This window comes from Theropithecus gelada, chromosome 6 (genome assembly GCF_003255815.1).
Source record: "Theropithecus gelada isolate Dixy chromosome 6, Tgel_1.0, whole genome shotgun sequence".
Classification (NCBI taxonomy): domain Eukaryota; kingdom Metazoa; phylum Chordata; class Mammalia; order Primates; family Cercopithecidae; genus Theropithecus; species Theropithecus gelada.
The window spans coordinates 75100366-75127052 of record NC_037673.1 but is presented as its reverse complement, the minus strand read 5'-3'; the positions used below and the strand labels follow the sequence as shown (position 1 = coordinate 75127052).

The following is a 26687-nucleotide window of genomic DNA, read 5'->3' as shown; positions in this document are numbered from 1 at the left end:
TTGGAAACCAAGACTCTAAACTGTGGAAATATCATCAACCCAGAACAGATCAAGCCCCAGACATCCTGGCAAATGGTCTTCTACTACATTCACACCAAGTCTTTCACTTGGTCCTCATGTCACCACTTATTCGTATGTTCAGTTGGTTAGTCATTAAACATCTCAGTCTCCTGGTCTAATAACTACAAAACAGTAGATGTATCCATCTTTTAACAACTCTTGGTGTCCAACTAAGTAGAAAATATAAAGTGGCTTAATGTTTATTTCTTAGATTGTTATATACATAAGATATTTTTGAGAAATATGAAAGTAAGGATTTCAATTAGATCTAGTCAGTCTGTCCCATACTTCTAGGAAATTTTCAATACCATAAAAATTCTCACACTTATCTAATGAATGGTCCAAATTACAGGTGTTCGCTTATTACTGTTTGTCACTATGCATGCGACAAAAGTATGGCTTTTACCAGAATGGCCTTATAAACAATGACTAACCAGACAAAATTAAAATTTGGGAGCCAATCTGATACAACAGTCCTATAAAGATAAAATCTAGTTGAGGAAGGCAACTCAGATTAAAAGCTTCTTTAACCAACAGGAAAATCATTTAATCCCTGTCTCAAATTAAAAATTAAAAATATGATGAACAGTGCTTGAACTAACTTTTATAGACCTTTTGAACATTTGTCTGCCTCAAGATAATGGGTCCACAATACAGTGGTGAAAGTTCTTTGAAAACAAAAGTGACTATAAAAAAACTTTCAAAAAGTAAAAAAACAGTGAAACTTCTTAATATTTTCCAAGGAATAACACTTTTAAAACATTTGTCCAAAACAACAAAACAGGAAATGTGTTTTGTGGACCCTAGAAAGAACTTTTAAAACAATACTATTTGAAAATAGGGTCAACAGAGAAAACACCATAATAAAGCTAACTGTCTTTTACTTTTAAAAATTGGGTAAAACCCCATTATACTTACTTTGTAAATAGTGCAAAACCATCAATACAAGACTATAGCTGCTTAAAGTACCACGACTGGCATCATTTATCTGATGGTGACTTGCCCACTTCTTAATCACCAGCACTAACGGACGAACTCGATTTTCAACTGAAAGTAAAATTAAAACTTAACATGGTAAGAGACATTATAGTTTCTTTGAAAGTTTACATTATTTCCCAGATCCATGCCAAAATAAAGAGCACTGTCTCTGTGTACATTAAACACTGTGTCTGTTCACCACAAATGTGTCTTATGTCTAAAACTCACCTTAGTTACCTTTTAAAAATTACCAATTATTAAAATGCCACTTGATTCACCTATAACTGATAGTATATGATTTTAGTGTAGCAACATATACAAATAAAATAAGATATACTTAAACACAACTAAAGGGATGTCACTATTTATGACAAACATCTTTAAAAATGAATAAAGAAAAAAGAGGCTAATTTTTTATAAACAAACCACAAACTTACGGTATGCATAAGTTCTGAGAAGGAATGTGTTTCTTATTCCAACAACATTGTTTACATTCAGGTCAAACTCCACACAACTATTTAAGAAAAAAAAAACAATAAACGTTAGCTGAAGAACAAAAACACTTCCTTCCTAATAACTAAATTAATGCTCATCCATCCCATGATGCAAAATAGCATGGGCCCAAAGGCCATAGACCTGTGTTTTTAACATGACACACTAAAGAAATAAGAATGAACAAATACTCAGTATGTTATTTTGATGTGATTTGGTGAGTACTGAAAATATAAAATAAGACTAGTGGAAAAATCAGTAACATACTGCTAAGGCTCCAATTACCCCAAAGAAAAAAAATTTTTTTTTTCTTTAAAAAGATGGACTCTCGCTCTGTGGCCCAGGCTGGAGTGCAGTAGCATAATCATAGCTTACTCCAGCCTCAAGCTCCTGGGCTCAAGCAGTCCCCCCACCTCAGCCTCCCAAATCACCAGTATTATAGGTAAGAGCCACCATGTCCAGCTGAAAATGTTTAAATCTCACAATCGTTTCCAGATAAACAAAACTATGTGACCAAAAACATTTCTGAGCAAGCTATCCCATTAAGTTATACATTCTCAAATGATCTGGAATTATAGCATCATATACTTTAAAACAACAGGAATAAAAAGCCAAATAAAATGCAGGGAAAAAAAATTTAAAAGCTCTGTCTACACATTATATTTCCTCTAAAATGGCTAGTAAATTACAGTATCATGTCAAATTTGGCTACTGATACCTGGAAAAAGCTATCTATAATACTCAAAACACATAATGATTATCTATTTGGAAGCAAATATATGCAGTTCATAATTTTAAAAACAGGGCAATGGCCAGGTGCGGTGGCTCAAGCCTGTAATCCCAGCACTTTGGGAGGCTGAGGCGGGCGGACCACAAGGTCAGTAAATCGAGACCATCCTGGCTAACATGGTGAAACCCCGTCTCTACTAAAAATACAAAAAATTAGCCAGGCATGGTAGTGCGCGCCTGTAGTCCCAGCTACTTGGAGGCTGAGGCAGCAGAATGGCGTGAATCCGGGAGGTGGAGCTTGCAGTGAGCCGAGATTGCACCACTGCACTCCAGCCTGGGCAACAAAGCGAGACTCCGTCTCAAAAAAAAACAAAATAAAGAAAATAGGGCAATAATGACGCAATCTACAAAAAACGGCTAAACTCATACAAAAACGAAGGATTACTTTCTGTAAGTCAGTTCTACTTATACCCATGTGAGATCCCAACTTATAAATACTAAATTTTTCTGTGAAAAGACTGTCTAAAATAAAAATGAAATCTTTCTATATTAATTACAGATTTTAAGTATAAAATTTGAAATCTACCATTTCAGTCTTTCTTATTTGGGGGAACAAAAGAAATCTTACAATCTTTCCATTACCCAGGCATATTAATAAAAATGAATAGTAGTATTAACACTTCAGATATTATACATTATTTGGCTTTGGGAAACTTACAGTAACAATAGAGTTATTCTTTGTGTTTGTGTAAGTCTAACACTGAAGCCAATTTGTACTGCATCCATATAGTAACTCAATAGAAAAGAAAAACACATAGACGGCAACTAGTCTGCAGTTAAAAATTTTTCCAAAATTGAATTCAGGGCTTTAAAAATATCCATAGTCCCTGCTTCAATACTACTTCTAGAAATACTAAAAAAGTGATCCTCAATATGGAAAGAATTTATGCACAAAATGCTTATTTATGTTATCTAAAAACTAGAAACACACCAAATGTTCAAACACAGGGGAATGGTTAAGTTAATGACTACTTATTCACTCAATGAAAAAATATAAAGCCATTAAAAATGAGCTGTAGAACAATACTTAATGATATAACCAAATATTCATGAGATATGGTTCTGTTGGGAAGTAGGATTTGGCCAGGTACAGCAGCACACTCCTATAATTCCAGAACTTTGGGAGGCTAAGGTAGGAGGATTGCTTGAGGCCAGGGGTTCAAAACTAGCCTGGGCAACATGGCAAGACCCTGTCTCTACCAAAAATACAAAAATTAACCTAGTGTGTTGGTGTGTGCCTGTAGTCCTACCTACTCAGGAGGCTGACATGGGAGGATCACTTGAGTCCAGGCATTTGAGGTTACAGTGAGCTATGATCATGCCACTGTACTCCAGCCTGGGCAACACAGTAAAACTCTGTCTCTTAAAAAAAAAAAAAAATGCTTAAGAACAAAAAAAGTTTGTATGATAATCTTAAAACACAAAAAGAATAAAACTATTTTTGTAACTATAACTACAACCATATATTATTAAAAACTTATAATTAGATAATAACTTTATGTTTTATCTCCCTATATATTTCATATCTGCTTTAGGAAAATCTGACACAATTTACTTGGCAGAAATTTAATAAGTATTTATAGATCTGACTGATGTTTAGATATATAAAGGAATGGCTTGAGCCAGGCATTAAAGTTTGTTTAAAATATATATATTCAGTCAATTTTCATCACTCATAGTAGCCACATTCTATAAAGTTGCTGCAAACACTGAATTAATAAATACTATATATCATTGCTCCTAGGGTAAGCACAGAGTTAGGTTTCTGCCAGCCTGGTCACATTTTCATAAACTCATCAATATGTAACCAAGTTTTATGTTGTGCTTCTGTTTGAAGACATTGTATTTAATACATATGGTTGATTCATTAACAGTGGACTCATGGCCAAGAGTACTGTAACTCATGCCTGAGCAAAGCCTACCTAACACATATTTTCTCCATAGGGCACCATCACAGCCTTCCTGCACTTGGGGACACTAGAAAGTAACTCCACACTATGCTTGGGGGCCATTCTAAAAAGCAAAAAAAGCACAAAAATGTGAAAAATATGGCATTAATTAGACTATGAGGAGGTTATCTGTTTACAGTACGAAGCTGAACAAGAAGACAGTGTGTCACCTAATTCTATCTCAGCTGGAAACATGGTATTGGGTGATTTGAAATTTTCACCACTCTGTGTATGCCCATGAAATGACTGCTAAAGCGTATGAATATTCATGTGGGGAGTTACAAATAACTTTTAGCAAGTAGGCAAATTGGTGCAAACACAATCTATGAAAGATAAGGATCAATAATGTGTGTGGGGGGGCATAATTTCAGTATTAATTTTGTAAAACTGGACAAATTTTATGAAATCTGTCACAATTCTATTTTTAGAAAACAGTAACAAATCAGTTTAATGAAATAATCAACATCTATTTACATTTTGCATTCAGATATTATATAAAAGATCCCAATTCTAATGCCCATAAGAAATTCAGAACCCAAGCTGGTAGAACATATAAATTTTGAAATGGAACAAGTATATTTTGCTGTTGTTCGTTCATTATCTATTCTCTAGGTATTATATGTATCTTTCATTAAAATGAAACATAACTTGTTTAATCGTAATTGTATTTACAACAAATCCCTTGATATTAGTATGTCGAATTTCATTAATTATGTTCTTCAGAACGCATTACTTCCAAAAGGCAAGAGATCATTTAAAAATCTAAAATACAAATATGTGCATACTCTTTAAATTGGATAGTCTCACATATTCAAAATGTCAAGCAGAATAGCTAAGTATAGTTAAGCATAAAATATCGCTCAATTTTAAAAAACCATTTCAAACACCAAGTCAAATGATTTCTGAAAACTGATGAAAATAAACTGTAGTGCTACAACATACAATTCTTAATTATCTTTATCAGATGAGTATCTAAAAATGATCTAAAGGAACTGAAAAAAGAAAGCTCATTAATTACTTACCTGACTTTATCCCTGAACTTCACAATTGGCACTTTTGCTCGAATCAGCTGAGGTCTCTCAATGTAGCCCGCTGAAAGACAAAAGATAATGTGAATATCGGCAAATGTTTCTAGAATTCAGAGTGTTCCAATGCACATTTTAAAAAAAATAGTATTTACTAAGCTAAAATAATTTAAGAAAACGTCTGTGAAAAAGAATACAAGCAAGGACATTATCAAATTCTTCTAAGGTTGGAGGCTCCAGTAATACCATTTAGGGGGCTTTATATTAAGGTTATTTTCAGGAATGTGGTCTAATATAGTATCTACAGAGAAGTTCATCAGATCACTGTAAGAGTGAAAATATGTCTAAGCTAGCAGCAGAGGGAATAGCTAATTTTGGTACAGCATAGAGTAAGGTATCATGGTAACTACAGAAATCATATTTACAGAGTCTTATGTGTGGAAATGCTTTGCAACATGATACATGGGGCTTGGATGCATTCAGTAAGTGTGATCTCCATGAGTGAAAAATACATATATTTATTATACACATGATCTCTACAAGTGAAAAATTCAGAACAGCTTAGTGAACACCAATTATTGTGCTATTATACACAGGAGTATCAGTTGATAGGAAATTCAAATATATACACATATGTATTACATATATACACATATCATATACAACATATAATAAAAGTATATACATATTTTTATTCCATCAAACTAAAAAATTATTGAGTTGAAAGTAATACATGCTTATCATAGAAAATTAGGAAAATACAGAAGTGTCTAAAAATGCAATTCTGAAAATCTTTCCCAAATGAGCAATTTTCTAATTTTTTAACTACAGAAAAAGTAGTACCAGGATTTTTTTAAACCCGAAAATTTTCTGTTATAATGTTTTACCATCAAAATTACAGAATCTATATATCAGCTGGGCTTGGTGGTTCACGCCTGTAATCCTAGCACTTTGTGAGGTCAAAGTGTATGTATCACTTGAGGCCAGGAGTTTGAGACAGGCCTGGCCAACATGGCAAAACCCCGGCTCTACTAAAAATACAAAAATTAGCCAGTTGAGGTGGCACACACCTGTAATGCCAGTTAATAGGGAGGCTGAGGCATGAGAATCGCTTAAACCAGGGAGGGGGAGGTTGCACTGACCTGCGATCGTGCTACTGCACTCCAGCCTGGTGAGAGAGCGAGACTCTGTCTCAAAAAAAAAAAAAAAAAAAAAAAGACTATATCAAGCTTCAAAATAGAATTTATGTGCAGGAATTCAGAAAAATAAAATTAGGAGTTAGAAGTTTTGAGTAATAAGTACAGGTTCTGAGACCAATGAACTATAGTCCAAGCAAGTTACTAAATCCATTGATCACCAGTTTCCTTAACTATTAAAAATAACCAAAAGAAAAAGAAAAAAAAAAATTCATGTGAATTACATGATCTTTAAGGTACCTTCCGTTTTTAATATTTTGATTCAAATAGCTATTAAAAATCCACTTAGGTATGAATTATTCTTTATTTTACAGAATAATTCAGAATGCAGAAGCCTAGGTCCAAAGAAATAAATCACTTCATTTATTTCTCTTCTACAGTAGATGTAAGTTATTCAAAGACAGTGACTTGTTACTTGACTTGTACATTCCAGCTCAAAGTCTGGCATATAATGAATGTCTGTTCAACAAATGAACAAGTGTCTTTCCAATATCACACAGGATAACTTCAACTTTCTATAAAATTCTATATAAAAAGAAATTATTTGAGATGGCTTAACATGTGGATTAAAATCTGTTTAGAGTCAGTGTATTCAAAAAGTAAATTCGTAAAATAAAATGGCTTAAGTCAACAATTTGCTTTCTGTTGAAGTCATACATTTAGGTCTCATGTTCAGTGATCTTATTTTTAAAACAAGTAAAGATGCATATCATTGCAAGCCAGATGAAATTCTCATCTGGACTTCATGTGTATCAACACTTTTAGCTGTTCACAGATACTCTGTTACTACAACTATTTATATTCATGCTTTAATTTCCCTAACAATCTATAAACTTTTGAGAAAAAGAACTAAAACTTACATATCTTTGAATCCCCCTCACTGCAGCAGGTGGTATATTTTGCAGTAAGAGCCATAAAGATACGCTGAATAAATGATCACTCTTCTTTTTAATCAAAAGTTAAAAGAAATTCATTTGGAAAAAAGGATCCATATTATACCTATCCTGACCAGAATAAACAATTCTTACCAGAAGATAATGTAAGAGGCATTTTAAATAAAGTTATGTCAGGTGACATACAAACTTGAGGCATGTCAGACTTACAAAGTCTAGTACAGAAGTGTTTATGGACTAAGGTGAGTATATGCCGTGCTTCAGTCTTCTGATTTACCTGAAAAAAACACTGAAAAGTTAAAAATAAAGTGTTTTTTCATTATCTTTTTCAGCTTAATGTTTCATTTTCCTAACGTATCTCAACAAAAACAAAACATACAAGATATACTTTCCTTTGGAGTTATTTTTCAATATACCCAAGGAAACTTATTTTTCTAAATTATAGAAAAAATCAACCTTTAATGCTATCTTTCACATCTACATTTCTAAATCAATTCCTGATTTTAAGCTTAAAAGCAGAGTTTTCAAAGAAATTCTGAAACAGCCATTTATGTCATTTTTCCCTTCAGTATAACACTGTACAAAAAGCAACCTCCAACAAAAATAAACAGAATTTTAGCCTTATCTAGATCTTAAGCTGCTCAAGGATAGTTTCATATCCATGGTGCCTCAGTTTGTGTAAAAGCTATGACAACATGATTTAGACATGTGAATAAGACTAGAGGATGAGTGGGATGTGCTTGAGTATAATCTAGCAGCACAAAAAAGTTTTAATTACAACCCTTGTACTCTCCACTGTTAATAATGTGAGGTTTTTTTAAACTTTCTCTTTATATGATTTCAAAGCCTAGAAAAATATTCTTCCTGGAATAAATCTCTTTCTGATTTGCAGTAACTAGAAGTCATTTTTGCTAGTGGAATAATATGAATAGTAAAATTATACATTAACATTCAATAATTTTTTGTATTTTTAAAGATGTAAAACATAATAAGGCATATTAAAATTACACTGAGCTTAATTTAATCACTGGTAGTTCAGAAGAAACCTCAGCATCTTAAAGAGGCTGCCTCAAGTCAGCTTAACGAACACCAATTACTGCAGTATTAAACACAGGAGTATCAGTTAACTGGAAATTCAGGTAAACATACTACAGGTTGAACATCCCTAATCCAAAACCTTGAAATCCGAAATCTGAAACTTTTTGAGTGCTGACATGATACTCAAAGGAAATGTTCATTGGAGCATTTCAGATCTGGATCAGGGATGTTCAAATGTTAAGTATAGTGCAAGTATTCCAAAAAAAAAAAAATAAATCTCAAATCCAAAAAACTCTGGTCCCAAGCATTTTAGATAAGGAATACTCAACCTGTACTAAATAACACAGTATCGTTGCTACAGAAAAAGAAAAAAAAAAAAAAAAGGCAAAATGTCAGAGAAAAATATTTTAAATTTAATAAACATGATAGTCTTATTTTAAATTTCAGTGAAATCTATTTTCCCTTAACAAGCATTTTCAAGGAGAAAAAAAGTAAAGATTAAAAATAGAATCACTGAGAATTCAAATGGAAAGGAAATATATCAAGAAAATAATATTGCCACATGCTCTTCTTTGCTGCATCCTGATAACATAACCAAACTAATGACATTTCAAAACAGAGGCAGAGTTCTTGAAAAAAAAAAAACAACACATAGTGAAGCCATCTCACTTTAAAAACTTAGAATTAAATTAATGCTATACTTCCTATTACTTAGCTTATTGTGCACATGCCTTAAAAATAAAAAATTTCCTAGGTTTCCTGCAATTATGGTAAACAAAATACAAAGACGTAATCACAACAAAGCAAATTTTTTTTCCTCAATGACTTTTATGTAAAATTTCTTAACCCATTAACACGAGAAACACACTTGGAATAAATGTTTCCTTACTTACTGGTTCTTCCTTAACAACTAGGCATAAATCACCATCACTGCTCCGGGTACCAAATCCATTTAAAGAGGACCCAACCAAAAAAAGTCTGCTTTCTAAAGAAACAGAAGAAAGTAGTAAGAGTACTTAAAATCTAAACAAGGTGCACTGGTTCTGTGCCTATTAAAAAAAAAAAAGATAAAATTTAAAATAGGAAACCATATACCTAAAGGGCATGCAAAATAGGGAAACATACGTGGAAATAACAGCTGAATTTCTCTCTGCAGCTGGGTTCGACAGAGTTCTTTCTTCTTTAAATCACTTATATGCTGCTGACAAGTTTCAAATAACTCCAGTATATGCTGACTCAACTTGAATCCACCGCAAAAAAAAAGTAAAAGTTTTGTTCAGCAATGTAAAAGTAATTGCCATTTGGAGAAGTATAAATCAATTATATTGACACTATTTTAAAAGGGAATATATATTATCTTCTTAATAGTTTCCAAAACAAAGCTACTATTACTCAAGTACAGGAGGAGAATGGTCTGACAAACTATATATAAATTTTACAAAGTAAAATTTACAACTCACAGAAAAGTACAGACACAGATACTTCATAATAAAAATAATCCATGGGTCAGCAAACTGTTTAACACTTGCTCACTGTATTTGTATGGCCCCTGAGCAAAGAATTTTTTTACATTTTTAAAGGATTATGAAAACAAACAAATAAGAATATGCAACAGAAACAATATGTGAGTGGCAAAGCCTAAAGTATTTACTATTTGGCTCTTTAAAGAAGTTTGCCCAATCCCTAGTATTCACACCCACAAATACCAAATATAAGAGATGTCACCAGTCCCTGGTCTTCTGGGCTCATGCAAACCACCCCGTCCCATTCTTGTAATAATGCCCTGAACCCTAACTTCATGTTGCCATGTACTTACCACCTTTTTTTTTTTTTTTTTTTTGAGACGGAATCTTATTCGTCGCCCAGCCTGGAATGCAGTGGTGCGATCTCCGCTAACCGCAACCTCAGCTTCCTGGGTTCAACCGATTCTCCTACCTCAGCCTCCCAAGTAGCTGCGAATACAGGCATCTGCCACCACACTCGGCTAATTTTTCAATTTTTGTAGAGACAGGGTTTTGCCATGTTGGCCAGGCTGCTCTCAAACTCCTGACCTTAAGTGATCCGCCTGCCTCAGCCTCCCAAAGTGCTGGTATTACAGGTGTGAGCCATCACAACTGACCCTACCACCCTTTTATCTACTGATCTGGTTCACATTTTTCCCTCTAGCCCAATTCTTGCCATCAACATAGGTGATTTCCCTATTTGAAATGGGCTATATATCACGACATACTCTGTTTCTGGACTTTTATTTCCTCCAGTATTCTTCATCAGTATACACTCCTATAATGTGGTCTTTACAATAAACTGGAACTGCTCTAGCTCTGAAATTTTAAATTCCAATATACTATCTTGGCTTCAATCTCCTATCCAATTCACACTTTCTCACTCTCCTCATACCTGCTCTACAACCACAAGAGATCTAGATTCCTTTGAATCCTCCCTTTTCCGCCAAGCCGTCAGTACCTAAATGGTGTTATTTCTTTTCCTATGCAGTCTACACCACACAGTGCATCCCTTGAACCACTCTCTTATCATGCCTTAACAACATTATCTACCTTGTCATGTTCTAATACTTGTCCTACAAAAAACCCTAATCTTAGGTCAATTAAAAAAAAAAAAAAAAAAAAAAAACACCTTCTCTGCTCTTACATCTAAGTTGCTAAGAGACAAAACTGAAAAAAAAAATTAAAATTATAAAATTGGAGTATTTCAAGTTTAGTCTTAGGTTGGCCCTTAGCATCACTTAGCAATTTCTTCCAAGTCTTTGGTTAGATATCGCTTCTGTTTTTCATTATACCATTCCAAAACGTTTACTATCTTCTTCAAGCCCTCTAAACTTATCTCCCTTTCTCTAGCAGATACAGTTAAAGTTTACTACGAAAATTGAGAATACCAAATGCGATATTCCTCAGCCTCTTAACCACAGACCTCAGACCTAAAAACAAACATATCTGGGGGGTGGGGGGGGAAAGGTGCCCTTTTCCCCATTCAAAGCTAATCTCTCTACCAATAATTTTGTATTCAAGCCTTCTGGTCACCTTAAGGGCACAAACACCTCTACCAGTTTTTCAGTCCTGCTCTTGTATTTTCAATCTCTCCCTCTCTAGGACTGCCTTATAGTCCATAATGAGGCAAAAATATCACCCATCATGAAAAATGTTGTCTTTCACATATTTAGGATCCTCATTTTAAGAAGGCAGAGGCATTCTAGGCAATTTGGCAATGAAAGAAGCATAACTTTCTTTAAAATCTCTGAATACCCACCCCACAAAAGACAGAGCAACTAGGAGAATAAATCAAAGAGATCAAACCAAACCAAAATGTGGCCAAAAAATAAAACACAATTGACTGACCAAGTATTCATCATGAACACTCAGGAGTGCGACAAACACCAACAGCAGCAAGATTCACACGGTATCAGACACGGTAAAAGAAAAGGGAATGGGATTTGAAACAGTCTTAAAAACAGAACATGCAGAAATCAAATTCCTTATAGGTAATACCTTCTCCCCCTCACTCACCAAACTAAGCAGCCCACATCAATGTACCACAACCAAAATAGGCAAGCAGCTTCATAGGCTACAATTCATAGGTAAATGCAAGGGGACCACAGAAAGATCAGAGACCTCCAAACAAAATGAGGTTCCCTTCCAAGAAAAAGCAACAGCAGAAACTACCAGGAAGAGAAACTTAAACTAGACAGTACAGAGCCATCAGGAGAAAAGGAAAGGTGTAAAATGATTCTGACTCTCAGTGGACATATGAATATGAAAACATTTTTGGTTATCATAACAGGACCAGGCAGGGCAGAGGGAAAGTCCCTGGCATTTAGTAGGTAGAGGCCAGGATGTCACTGAACATCCTACAATACAGAGGACAACTCTACCACAGCAAAGATTATCTGGCCCAAAATGCCAATAGTACAGAGGGTAAAAAATTCCGCTGTAGATAAAAGTAGGAAAGGAAAAAAGCAAAGGCACTCAGGAAGTATATTTCTGAATACTACACAAGAACAGAAGAGGGCTGGGCATGGTGGCTCACGCCTGTAATCCCAGCACTTTGGGAGGCCGAGGCAGGTGGATCACAAGGACAAGAGATCGAGACCATCCTGGCCAACACGGTGAAACAGCATCTCTACTAAAAATACAAAAAAATTAGCCAGGAGTGGTGGCACATGTCTGTAGTCCCAGCTACCCGGGAGGCTGAGGCAAGAGAATCACTTGAACCCAGAAGGCAGAGCTTGCAGTGAGCTGAGATCACACCACTGCACTCTAGCCTGGGTGACAAGAGTAAGACTCCGTCACAAAAAAAAAAAAAACAAAAAAAAAAAAACAGAAGAGGAGAAGTCCTAGAGCCACAAAGCTAGCCTGCTCAACCCTCTCCACATAAAAGTAGCACACTGCTGGGCATGGTGGCTGAGCACGCCAATAATCCTAGCACTTTGGGAGGCCGAGGCAGGCGCATCGCTTAAGCTCAGGAATCCGAGACAAGTCTTGGCAACATGGCAAAACCTCATTTCTACAACAAATTTAAAAATTAGCTGGGCATGGTGGTGCGTGCCTGTAGTCTCAGCTACTAGGGAGGCTGAAGCAGGAGGATTGCTTGAGCCTGGGAGGTCGAGGTTACAGTGAGCCATGATCACACCACTGTAATCCAGCCTGGACAACAGAGGAAGACCTTGTCTCAAAAACACTGAAATAAAATAAAATGAAAGTAGTACAGAAAAAGCCATCTCAAAGACAAATAACAGAAAGAACTGGAATCTCGAAAGAGGTAAGAATGGGAGAGGAGAGAAGAAAAAATTGAAGAAATAACGCCTGAAAGTATTCTAATCAACTTCCATACAAAGTATTTGTAAGAAAAATGAGAATACATTGAGCAACTTTTTGTTTTTTGATACATGGTCTCACCGTGTTGCCCCGACTAGAGAGCAATGGCGCAATCAGAGCTCACTGCTGTCTTGACCTCCTGTCAAGCAATCCTCCCATCTCAGCCCCGCAAGTAGCTGGGACTAAAGGTGTGCAGTACCACATCTGGTTAATTTTTTTTTCTTGAGAGACAGGTTCTCAGTATTTTGCCCAGGCTGTAGAGTAACATTTCTACAGACAATAAAGCACACCAGAAGAATGTGTAAACAAAACTAATATGTTTAACACAATATAAAAAACCAAGGCCTTTTCTCGTTTTAATTTTCTAAACAGATAATTCACTACTTAAAGCATATATACGATCAACAAACAATTAAAAATTTACTTTTTAAAAACTTCACAATAGCAGCAAAAAGCATGAAATATTTAGAAATCTATGTACCAAGAGATGTGCAGAATTTGTATACTGAAAACTAGAAAATATTGAGAGAACCTAAAGACCTAAATAAAGGGAGAGATAAACCACATTCACAGATCAAAAGACTATTGTTAAGGATGTCAATTCTCCCAGAATTGATCTTTAGATTCAATGTAATCAAACTCAAAAGCCCATTTGATATAATTTGTTTCACAACAAATGAAAAAGAAATCGAAAGCCCAGAAGGCTTCTTTCTAGAAACTGACAAAAGAATTTTAAATTTGACTTAGAAAGGCAAAAGTCCAAGAATAGCTGAGAAAAAAATTGGAGAATTTAACCCAACTGACTTCTCTACTTAATATAATGCTACAGTAATCAAGACAGTATGGCCCTGATGGAAGGATAAACAAAAAAGATCAACTGAATATCAGAATACTGAAATATTTACCAATAAAATAACTCAAATCCGATTCAAACTAATGAGGGAGGGAGGTAAAGGTAAAATAAGATTAGTCATATGTTGTTAATTGTTATGGTCATATGTTGGCAGTTGTTAAAGTGGACAACATGAGGACTTGATACGTTTTTCTCTCTACTTTAGTATATGGTTTGATATTTTCCACAATAAAAAGCTAAAAAGAAGTGTCCAAGTTTGTAACAAATGTGAAAAAGATCTCCAGTAAAAGTGGCTAACATAAAATTTTAAATGATACTTGAAGGATTTTTTAAATATGCAACAGAGGACTTACGTAGCCCACATGCCTAAATATTTACTGTCTGGCCCTTCTGCCAACCCATAATCTAGAGAATCAGGCAGATTGGATCAACATAATCCTAGAATTCACAGTAGGTACTCAGTCTTCGTTGAATAGCAAAATCAACAAACAAACTTCTTGGCTGGGCAAGGTAGCTCATGCCTGTAATCCTAGCACTTTGGGAGGCCGAGGTGGACGGATTGCCTGAGCTCAGGAGTTCAAGACCAGCCTGGGCAACGACGGTGAAACCCTGTCTCTACCAAAATACAAAAAATTAGCCAGGCAGAGTGGCATGCACCTGTAGTCCCAGCTACTCAGCAGGCTGAGGCAGGAGAATCGCTCGAACCCAGGAAATGGGAGGTTGCAGTGAGCTGAAATTGCACCACTGCACTCCAGCCTGGGCAACAGAACAAGACTCTGTCTCCAAAAAAAAATTTAAAAATTTAAAAAAAAAAAATTTTCTTTACAATGCCCAAGTGGAATGTTATTATATTCATAAAGTGCTTTCATCTGAATGACCCTGTTAATGTAGAAAGAGTCACATGTGAAAAAATTTACAGTGACTTGGAAAATACGAAATTCCATATTCTTGTTCCTCTCTATTTTTTACATGCATGGAAACACTTTTTCTTTCCCAAGGTCTACTATAATGGAGATTTAATGAGTTTTTATGTGAAAGAATTTTCCTCATTATCTACCCATTAACTTGGGGATTCACATTATCAAATCATACTACTTTACTCTAGAACAAATACTGAGAGTTCAGATGAGACAAAAAAAGAAATGCACATATATGTTTGAACAAGATTTCTGGTGCTTTAATTTAGAGAAATATTCCAGAAGATGGCTCACTGTTCTTATAATTCTTAAAAAAAAAAACAGAGAGGAGGAATGTATAATATGAAAATCCTTGGCTAAATATCATATACAATTTAGATCACATATGTAATAACAAGCTGACCACGCATAATGGCACTCCAAAAATATTCTTTAATTCTGGGGTAAATTTTTCCTAATTTTTAGTTTAAAAAAACTATTCCAAGCCAGGTACAGTGCAAATGCTGGTAGTATCAGCTACTCAGGAAGCTGAGGCAGGAAGATGGCTTGAGCCCAGGAGTTCAAGAGTACCCTGGGCAACTTAGTAAGACTCCATCTCAAAAAATAAAAAAATAAAAAATCCCTCCAGTAATATATATATAAAATGGATTATTCTTAAACTTGTCTAAATCACAACAATACTATCTGCTTAGGCTACCTACCAAGATCTATCACTATAAAATTAATTAGTCTATTTCTCACTACACAAAAAATTTACTTATACATAGTCTAAAATATTAAAATAAATATTTCTGGCCAGGCGCGGTGGCTCATGCCTGTAATCACAGCACTCTGGGAGGCCAAGATGGGCATATCATTTGAGGTCAGGAGTTCGAGACCAGCCTGACCAAGATGGTGAAACCCCATCTCTACTAAAAATACAAAAAAAAATAGCCAGTCATGGTGGCAGGTGCCTGTAGTCCAAGCTACTTGGGAGGCTGAGGCAGGAGAATTGCTTGAACCTGGGAGGCAGAGGTTGCAGTGAGCCAAGATCACGCCACTGCACTTTAGCCTGGGCAACACAGCAAGACTCCGTCTCAAAAAATAAAATAAAATAAAATAAAGAAATATTTCTTCCAAATACAAATGTTCATTTTTCCTAAAAAAAAATTGTAACTTGTCCTCAAAGTCAAGGTCAAATTAAGTACCAATAAAATTACCATTGTCTGAAGTCAACACAAGCCATAAGGATAAGGGAAGTACTGGCTGGGATTCAGAAAAGTTTTTATATGTACCAATATATAAAGCTCTCACATGGTATTTAACACTGTATAACTTTCACATGGTATTCTCAGCAGTTCACTACCTGTCCTTGATAGCTGGGCCCTGGAGTAAAAGAAAGTGGGAAAAAAAAAAAAAAAACTTTTTAGCCTGGCGAGGTGGCTCATGCCTGTAATCCCAGCACTTTGGGAGGCTAAGGTGGGTGGATCACCTGAGGTTGGGAGTTCGAGACCAGCCTGACCAACATGGAGAAACCCCGTCTCTACTAAAAATACAAAATTAGCTGGGCATGGTGGTGCATGCCCATAATCCCAGAATTGCTTAAACCCAGGAGATGGAGGCTGCGGTGAGCCGAGATCACGCCATTCCACTCCAGCCTGGGCAACAAGAGCGAAACTACGTCTCAAAAAAAAAAAAAAAAACCAAAAAAAAACTTTTTAGCTGGAAACACCAAGACCTAATCATATACTACAATGTAAATTTTTTTTTTGCCTAAGTGCTATCTACAAACAACAAACACAAATCAGCAATGAGCTTTCGAAATGGGAGAAACAAAATTAAATTATAGTCCAGAAAGCAGGTCATTACAGCATATAAACATTGCAATAAAAACTGGCAATTCCTCAGGCTCTCTCACTGCCTTAGTCTTTGTTACATGTCACTATAGAAAGAGCTGGTATTAATTTTCTGAGTAAAATAAAGCCAGATGTGTAATAAAAGTTTAAATTCATTCTTCACAGTCAATTCCCTTTCCCATCAAATTAACCAATTCTGAAATAAAATAGAACCAGAAAAATGTCATGCCTAAAACAACCCACTTTTTGTTTGTGTGTTAAATTACTATGGTTTTGGGTACGGACAAAGTTGGGAGTATTCTTAATTTATAAACTGGCGGGTTGAGAAGGCAATTTGGATTACTGATTGTTTTCCCCCTGAAGTTTGATTACTTTAGGCGCTTACTATTACCTGAACTTGGCCAAAGAACTGCCCAAAAAAGGATAGAAAAAAACAAGTTTTTATTTGATCTCTTCTGTCTGAGTTCTCTCTTAGGTGTTCTGGGTAAATTGACATCTCAGTGGTTTTTGAATTTTTCTGACAAAAACATAAATTAAAAAGACAGACCCTTTAGAGATCTGTAAGATAACTATCCCCAAAGTGTTCTTCCAAGGATGCCAAGAAGCTCCATAAAATTTGCCCCTTACCAAATTTAACATTACACAGGAAATGTAACAATTCTTTAATAATCATCTTTTTATTTCACAATCAATACCAAGAAAAACCTCAGCCTAACCTCATTTCAACTCAAAATTCAAAATCAAATAAGTCAATTCACATAATACCTTCTACTAACCAGAAATTTCAAAGAACAGTTCTAATACTGTAGATGGAATTCAGGGGCTTAGATAACTAATTACAGTCTCTTTTTTGTGCAGAAAACCATATATTCTTCTAAAACCTAGAGTAAAAACAAAAGTTAAAATTCAGGAATAACTCTGATTTCTACTTTGAAGAGTTGTTAACATAGTAACTTGAAAAAGACAAAAAAAAAACACTGATGAAAAAATTTAAACTCAGAGGGTATTCATTTTCAAAATTCAATTCTTTAGGTTTATCCTCAAAGTAGTTAAGAAAACTTCTAACAAAATCTTTCCCTGGAGCTGGCAGATTCAGCTGACTGACTTACTATTATTATTAATGAATTCACTATTACCACTCTTAAGTGAGCCCTCTATACTACCCAGAAAATAATGTTTCAAACCTTCTGCACTCTGTTTCTCTGGTGAGTTTGATTCCCCACATTCAGTAAATGGTATTTCAAACATTCTCCACTATTCTCAAACCTCTGATATCCTACTTTATCTTCTCCAGTCTCAACAGATGATCTTGCATAGTAATTCAGAGAGAAAACGGGAAGATGCCATTCAACCCTGGAAACTCCACTAACTTCTCCCTACCGTATCTACAAATTTCCCTCTATCTATACCTATCCTCTCCTCCTATCAGCCAGTTCAAAAAAGTTTTTCTCTTACCTAAGGCCAATCACTCCACCTATATACAGGATCCATTACCCTTCCACCTTGTAGGAAACCTTATTCATGATTGTTCTTTTCTTTCCAGAGTAGTCAACCTCTTTCCTGTCTATGAATCTTCCCCACAAACATTTATATGTGGGCAGAGTTTCTCCCACCTTACAAAAAAAAAGCCTTGTCCCAACTTCCCACCTTTTGCTCCCCCCTTTCACTACCAAATTTCCCAAAACAGTTGTGTATAATCTTGGTTTGCATTTGTTTTCCCATTCTTTCCTCAATCTATTTCAACCAGTCTTGGACATAGACTCACTTCCTGAGGCTTCAATTACTATCTGTATGCTGATGATGGCCAAATACACATTTCTAGCTAATGAATATCCTTTGAATTCCAAATCTATATGCAGTATGTTCAATTATCAATGCTAAATATCCACTCTGACGCTTCAAAAGCATCTTAAAGGCAACATGTCCACGGACTCATAAGTCAATCCTTATTAAGCACATATATAAATGTTTCTCCTCTTCCATTCTATTCTGTCTCAGTGAATGATGCCACCATGCATCCAACTGTAGAAGCCAGAAACTTGAGTGTAATCCTCAATACTTCTCCTCAATCGAACCCAGTGGTTTTCAACTAGGACAATTTTGCCCCACAGAAGACGACTGGCAATGTCCACAGACATTTTGGGTTGTCACAACTAGGGATTGGTGGCAGGAATGCTACTAGATGTAGGAGGGTACACAGGACAGCCCCTCCACACCAAAGAAAGCTGGCCTAAAATGTTGATATTGCAGAGGCTCAGACACTGTAATCTAATATATCATCAAATGTTACAGATTCCACCTCTAAAATACAGCTTAAATCCATCAATTTCTCTTCATAACTACTAGCACTTCCTAATTCAAGGTACTACTGCCTCTCACTTGAAATACTATAGTACAACAACTTCTCTACATCCATGCTTGCTCAACTTCAATCTGCTCTCCACAGTGCAGTGAAAATAACCTTTTTAACTTATCTGTCCACCGCATTTAAAAAAAAAAAAAAAAAAAGCCTCTGAATAGGTTCCTGCTGTTCTTAAGCTAAAGACCAAAATGGCCTAGGAGTCCTTGCAAAATATGCCCCTCTTCCCACCTCCCCTACCACACCTTCAACCACTTTCCCTCTAATTCATGAAACACTAGCCATCTTGACCTCCTTTCAGTCATTTGTACACTCCATTCTCTTTTCTGCATTAGGAACCTCAAACATGCTATTTCCTCTCTCTAAAGCAGTCTCCCCATCCCCACTACTTTCTGAGATGGAGTCTCACTTTGTCTCCCAGGCTAGAGTGCAGTGGTGTGGTCTTGGCTCACTGCAACCTCTACCTCCCAGGTTCAAGCAATTCTCTGCCTCAGCCTCCCGAGTAGCTGGGATCACAGGCACCTGCCACGAGGCTAATTTTGTATGTTTAGAAGAGATGGAGTTTCGCCATGTTGGTCTTGAACTCCTGACCTCAGGCGATCCACCCACCTCAGCCTCCCAAAGTGTTGCAATTACAGGCACGAGCAACCGTACCCAGCTCTCCACCATTCTTTAACTAGTTAACTCATTCATCTTTCAGATCTCAACTCAAATAATGTCTCCTCTAAGAGGTTTTCCCTGAGACCCCAAATGCATTCTCTCAGCACTCAGTAATTTCCTGCACAGCGTTTATATAAATAAAATTGTGATCTGCATTTTTTTTTAAATTTTTTTAAGACAGAGTCCTGCTCTGTCACTCAGGCTGGAGTACAGTGACACAATCTTGGCTCACTGCAACCTCTGCCTCCCTAGTTCAAGCAATTCTCCCGCCTCAGCCTCCCGAGTTGCTGGGACTACTGGCGCACGTCACCACGCCCAGCTAATTTTTTTGTATTTTTAGTAGAGACAGGGTTTCACCATATTGGTCAGGCTAGTCTCGAACTCCTAACCTCAGGTAATCCACCCATCTTGGCCTCCCAAAGTGCTGGGATTACAGGCGTGAGCCACTGTGCCCGGCCTGTATGATTATTTTTTAATGGCTCCCCCTCCTCTCACTATGCTGTATCTAAATGTAGAGACCATGTATGTTTAGAAAAACAGTGTATCTCCCATGCCTAGAGCTCACAAATATTTGAATGCTTAATAAATTAAAAATCTTATCTACTCTAGGAGTTTCAACTGTCACTTTTGTTTCAGATCTCTTCAGGATCCCTATCTCCAGCCCAACCTTACTTCTGAACTCCAAACATATACTGTCAATACAGTTATATTTTTCTACAATACCAATTAGCTTATATGTGATTGGTAAACAGGGGAATGGTATCAATACAACACATAAGTTGGGTTTGTACATGATTTGTACATGGAGCTGTAACCGTAGAATTATAACTGTCATGAGAAAGAAAAAAACCCCTCAGTATGTAGTCCTTACAGATCTAACGGAACTAAAAAGCATTTGCATCCAAGATTCCTGCTCAAGAAAACATACTCCTAGCCTCGGACAGCTCTGTGCTGGTGTATTTCCTTTTGTCTCTACCTTAACAGCAGCCTCACTGACTCAGAGCTCCATTTTTAACTGCCTGTCTCAATGCCCAGCACAAGCCAGCATCTCAACTCTATTTTGTATATTTCTAATATCCCCTGCAGCAGCATCTAGCCGTGCCAAACTGCCTGCCTGGTCTGTCCAAGTTATTTCCCAAGATATCAATTATTATTCTTGATAGTGTTCTGGTTACAAAACTGTTTAGGTTTTGAGTAGCCTGTTCCAACCCTATTTCCCATAAGCCCTATATCATTAGTGTGCAATCTGCAGGACATGAAGTTTCTCAGGAGCACAAATGTTTTATAGTAGATTCTCTCATAGTACAAATAACTCGAGTATTTCCTCAATCAGCCTATATACCCCAAATCTAGGTTCCTTATCTCTACTAGTAACCCAGAATCAAATCATTGGAGTCATTCATGTCTCTTTCACCCTCTCTCTTCTACACTCAGTTATTCCACACATTCTATCAATTTTCCTTATATATTATCTCCCACATATTTTTCACTACCATCTACCATAACTGAAAGCTTCAGCGCCTCTCATTAGGATGAATTTAACAGTCTTCAAGGGGGTCAACCATCTTCAGGGTGAATGTAACAGTCTTCAAGGTGATCACCATCTTCCAAGCCCACTTCATTCTAAACCAAATTCACTATACAGCAACGACTTTCTAAAAATACAAATCTGACTGTGCTATTTTTCTACTTTAAAACCTTCGATAGCATTTTACTTGCATTCAAGGCTTCAAACCACTGCCCCACTTTATCTCACACTGAATCCTCCATTCACTTTACACTCTACAGAAGTAAACAGCAGTAAACCATACAAACTGTCAAACACAATGCCAGTAATGACAGATACTCAATAAATATTAATTATCACTGTCACAGATCACCTGGTATTAGAGTTAGAATGTCATCTGCCTACCCTTGATTTTAAGTATCTTAAACTCCTTCTCTTCATATTTTTAGAGACAGAGATCAAATCTTGGTTTTACCACTTACTAGCTATGACCTTGAGCAAGTTATTTAGCTTTCTGAGCCTCAATAACATTAGGATAACATCCATGTCATGGGGTTGCTGAAAAGACTAAATGAGATAGCATATGTAGAATGCCTAAAAGAGACATCAATGTTAGCTTTCTTAAAAAGTGTTCACTTAAAAAATAAGCACAAAACTAACTGCTTGCCTTCTTTCTCCCACAACTTGACAGGTAGAGAGTAGCACTCAAAGAAATTGGTTCCAGCCAGGCGTGGTGGATCACATCTGTAATCCCAGCACTTTCGGAGGCTCAGGCAGGTGGTTCACCTGAGGTCAGGAGTTTGAGACCAGCCTGACCAACATGGTGAAACCCCATCTCTACTAAAAATACAAAATTGGCTGGGCATGGTGGCACGTGCCTGTAATCCCAGCTACTTGGGAGGCTGAGGCAGGAGAATCGCTTAAACCCCGGAGGTGGAAGTTGCAGTGAGCCAAGAGAGCACCATTACACTCCAGCCTGGGCAACAAGAGCAAGACTCTGTCTCAAGAAAGGAAAATAAAGAAATTGGTTCAATTACACAATTTATCTTTAGCCTTCTGAGATAAATCCCTAATTCTAAATATTTAGGAGTATCTCTTTCTATATGACTAATTTTAAAACATTATTGATACAGAACGGTACTTTGCCAGATGGTTTACGCTGACACTAATGTGAATTGTTATTAAATTTACTGAAATTGAAAATTTGCCTAGTTCATATGCAAAACTCGTAGTTAGTTAGTTCTAATAGTTAACTATCACAACATACAAATCCAAGTAAAAATAGAGAGCTTTCAATAGTTTATCACAATGAATTCCATAGAAAACAGGGCTATCAGCATACATACCTTAAAAAACCAGTAAAAGATTCTTTATTTTTTTTTTGAGACAGAGTCTCACTCTGTTGCCCAGGCTGGAGGGCCGTGGCGTGATTTCGGCTCACTGCAACCTCTGCCTCCTGGGTTCAAGTGATTCTCCTGTCTCAGCCTCCCAAGTAGCTGGGACTACAGGTGCCTGCCACCACGCCCAGCTAATTTTTGTATTTTTAGTATAGACGGGGTTTCACCACATTGGCCAGGCTGGTCTTGAACTCCTGACCTTGTGATCTGCCCACCTCGGCCTCCCAAAGTGCTGGGATTACAGGCGTGAGCCACCACACCCAGCAAAAAGACTCTTAAATGTTCATTCAAAGGATTGATCTGATTTGATTTATACCATAGGCTTTCATATTATGGCATTACAAGATAGTCTTTAAAATGAGTAAAAACAGCTAGGCGCAGTAGCTCATACTTGTAATCCCAGCCCTTTGGGAGGCCACTGCAGGAGGATCACTTGAGGCTAGGAGTTCAAGACCAGCCTGGGTATCATAGCAAGACCCTGGGTATCACAGCAAGACCCTGGCTCTACCAAAAAAAAAAAAATTAAAAACATTAGCCAGGTGGCTGGGCGCGGTGGCTCACACCTGTAATCCCAGCATTTTGGGAGGCCGAGGAGGGTGGATCACAAGGTCAGGAGATCGAGACCATCCTGGCTAACATGGTGAAACCCTGTCTCTACTAAAAATACAAAAAATTAGCTGGGTGGGTGTGGTAGCAGGCGCCTGTAGTCCCAGCTACTCGAGAGGCTGAGGCAGAATAGCTTGAACCCAGGAGGCAGAGTTTGCAGTGAGCCGAGATCGCGCCACTGCACTCCAGCCTGGGCAACAGAGCAAGACTCCATCTCAAAAAATAAAAATAAAAATAAATAAAAACTAGGCCGAGCGCCGTGGCTCACGCCTGTAATCCCAGCACTTTGAAAGGCCAAAGTGGGTGGATCACGAGGTCAGGAGTTGAAGACCAGCCTGATCAACATGGTGAAACCCCGTCTCTACTAAAAATACAAAAATTAGCCGGACATGGTGGCACACACCTGTAATCCCAGCTACTCAGGAGGCTGAAACAGGAGAATCGCTTGAACCCAGGAAGTGGAGGTTGTAGTGAGCCAAGATCACGCCACTGCACTCCAGCCTGGGTGACAGACCTAGATTCCATCTCAAAAAAAAACAAAAAAACTAACTAAAAAAACCCAAGTTAATCTTTCCTCAGTTTCCTTTGCCTTTTTCCTTTCTCCCACTGATTTTGACTGATTGTTTTTCCTATTTCAATATGGTTAAAAAAAAAGTTGCAGAGGAGAAAAGAACAGTTTCTTCAATAAGCTGCTGGGACAACTGGACCAACAGCAAAAGAATAAAGTTGGACCTCCTACTTTACATCATATACAAAAATTAACTCAAAATGGATCAAAGTCCTAAATGTAAGAACTAAAACTATAAAACTCTTAGAGTAACACATAGGCAGGGCAAGGAAAAAATAAAAAATAAATAAAATTTAAAAATTAACACATAGGCATTAATCTCTGTGACCCTGTACAATACTTTCTTAGATATGACACCAAAAGCACAACCAACCAAAGGAAAATAGATAAATTGGACTGTATCAAAATGAAATGTATTTGTGCTTCGAAGGATACCAAAAAGAAAGTAAAAAGACAAGCCACATAATGGGAGCATAAATTCACAAATCATTATCCAGTAAGGGTCTAATATGTAGAATGCATAAAGAACTCTTACAACCCAACAGTAAAAAGACAAACAGTCCAATTTAAAAAAGGGCAAGGTATCTCGATGAATAGACATTTCCCCAAGAAGATATACAAATGTCCAATAAGCAAATGAAAAGATGCTCAATATCATTAGGCATTAGGGAAATGCAAATCCAAATCACGATGAGATACCATTTCATACCCACTAGAATGGCTATAATCAAAAAGACAGACAGTAACAAGTGCTGCAAGTTCAGCAAGCATGTAAAGAATGTACAGCACCTATACACTGTTGATAGGAATGTAAAATGGTGCAACCACTTTAGAAAATACTTCAGCAGTTCCTCAAAAAGTTAAACACAGAGTTACCATAAGACCAAGCAATTTCACTCCAAGAGAGGTAAAAACATATGTCCATGCAAAAATCTGTACAGATATTCACAGCTGCACTATTCATAACAGATGAAAAGTGGAAACAACCCAGAAATTCACCAACTGAGGACTGTATTAACAAAGTGAGGTCTACTCATACAATGGAATATTATTCAGCTATAAAAAGGAATGAAGTACTGATGTGTATGCTACAACATGGATGAACCTTGAAAACATGCTAAATGAAAAAAGCAAGACACAAAAGGCCACATATTGAATGATTGCATTTATATAAAATGTCCAGGATGGGATAAAGACAGAAAATAGATTAGTTGTTGCCAGGGAGCAGGAGAAATGACTGCTATTGGGTACATGGTTTCTTTTGGTGGTGATGAAAATGTTTGGGAATCAGATAGTACAGTTGCACAACTTTCGGAATATATTTCAAAACCACTGAACTGTACACTTTAAAAGGGTGAATTTTATGGTATAATTATAACTCACTTAAATAACAAAAGAATAACAGAGGAATAAAAAAGCAGCACAACTAAGGAATGAAGCAGATGTTGCTTTTCTGACCCAACATTTCTGTACACTTACTATGTTTCAGACCTATGCTGGTTGATAGGAACTCAAAGATGAGTAAAACAAAGTTGCTGTATTTTCTTCATGGTCCTTCTCCTTAGCCTACAAGTACCTCATTTCTCAAGAGTGTGGCAGCTTTGAAAATGCAAAAACAGCAAGTATAAACCACAGACAACCCAAGAGAATGCAGATATTTACATTATAAACCCTCTCAATTACTCGGAAAAACCGTATTAGGTTTCACTAAATATGGGGGAGGGGACAGATATGTTTCTAGTATTAGATGTTAAATAACTCATTGTTCCCCAATGCTGACAATGTCATTTTCCAAGAATTATTATTTAAATAGCTTCATTTCACTTAACTGAAAATGTTTTTTATAAATGTTTTTGATAAATCTTTGTTGATTGTATCACTTTGAATGTATTGTTTTTCTCAGTGACTCCCCAAAATAAAATGTGTTCTAACACTCTATTACGATAGCTATATGAAAAAAACTTTTTTTTTTTTTCAGTAAGAACAAGTAACAGGGCAGTTCTCTAAACTAAGAAAGTGTTTGGGTTCTAATAAAATTTTCATACATCAGGGAAAACCTGATTTCCTGACAGCTGCACTTCTATAAAAGAATAGCTACCAAAAATCAGAGTAATGTTTAGACAGAAAATTAGGCTGAATAGTACTTTAAACATTGCAAGAAAAAAAGGCATGTTCTACTTAATCCAGGATATTAAATATTTTTGATTAATACATTATTTATACTAAATTCCCAAAAGGCAAAACTAAAATCTACATTATTATTACCTTATCTTTGGCCTCAGGCAGTGTGATTTCTCTAGGTTCTAAAAATGGTATTTCTCGAAAAGGTGGAACACATCTGACTATATCTGGTACATAATGTGTATGAAACAATGGCGGCATTGAGTATCTTCGTTCACCTGATAAAGGCACTATCTGGTTAACTACAGTTGGCTCTTGGTGGGGTGAATGGAAACGTTGCCGTTTACCGTCAAGAGGAAGGTTTTTTTCATCGCTTAATCTCCTGAAAACAAGCAATATACCTTAGTAATTAAAGATACAACTTTTTAATAACAAAAAGCAATTAAAAATATATAAATATCATAAGAGATAATGACAATATTATGATTCTTTCAATAAGGTCACATTATTAGCTTTATATGGCTCTTAAAAATATTCACGTTCAGCACAAGAAATGCCTCTCAACACCTTAGAAAAAAATAGTAATAATGCAGACAGAAAAAACTACATGTATAT

At 36.5% G+C, this 26687-nt stretch overlaps 1 protein-coding gene across 9 annotated transcripts in view; it reads right to left on the bottom strand.

Annotated features, from left to right (window-relative positions):
* The window catches only part of TENT2 (terminal nucleotidyltransferase 2), a 73836-nt gene that overhangs the window by 36535 nt on the left and 10614 nt on the right, over window positions 1-26687 (bottom strand). For 3 of the 9 annotated variants that reach the window (XM_025388381.1, XM_025388380.1, XM_025388379.1), the window contains 7 exons: window positions 26217-26454; window positions 9546-9660; window positions 9314-9405; window positions 7593-7671; window positions 5291-5360; window positions 1476-1552; window positions 979-1107 (listed from right to left, as the gene is read on the bottom strand). In XM_025388381.1, coding sequence (XP_025244166.1) covers window positions 979-1107; window positions 1476-1552; window positions 5291-5360; window positions 7593-7671; window positions 9314-9405; window positions 9546-9660; window positions 26217-26454 — 800 coding nt within the window. Of the gene's footprint in view, window positions 1-978; window positions 1108-1475; window positions 1553-5290; window positions 5361-7517; window positions 7672-8986; window positions 9050-9313; window positions 9406-9545; window positions 9661-26216; window positions 26455-26687 lie in introns of all 9 variants that reach the window. The other 6 variants (XM_025388383.1, XM_025388382.1, XM_025388386.1 and 3 more) reach the window with 5 other exon arrangements.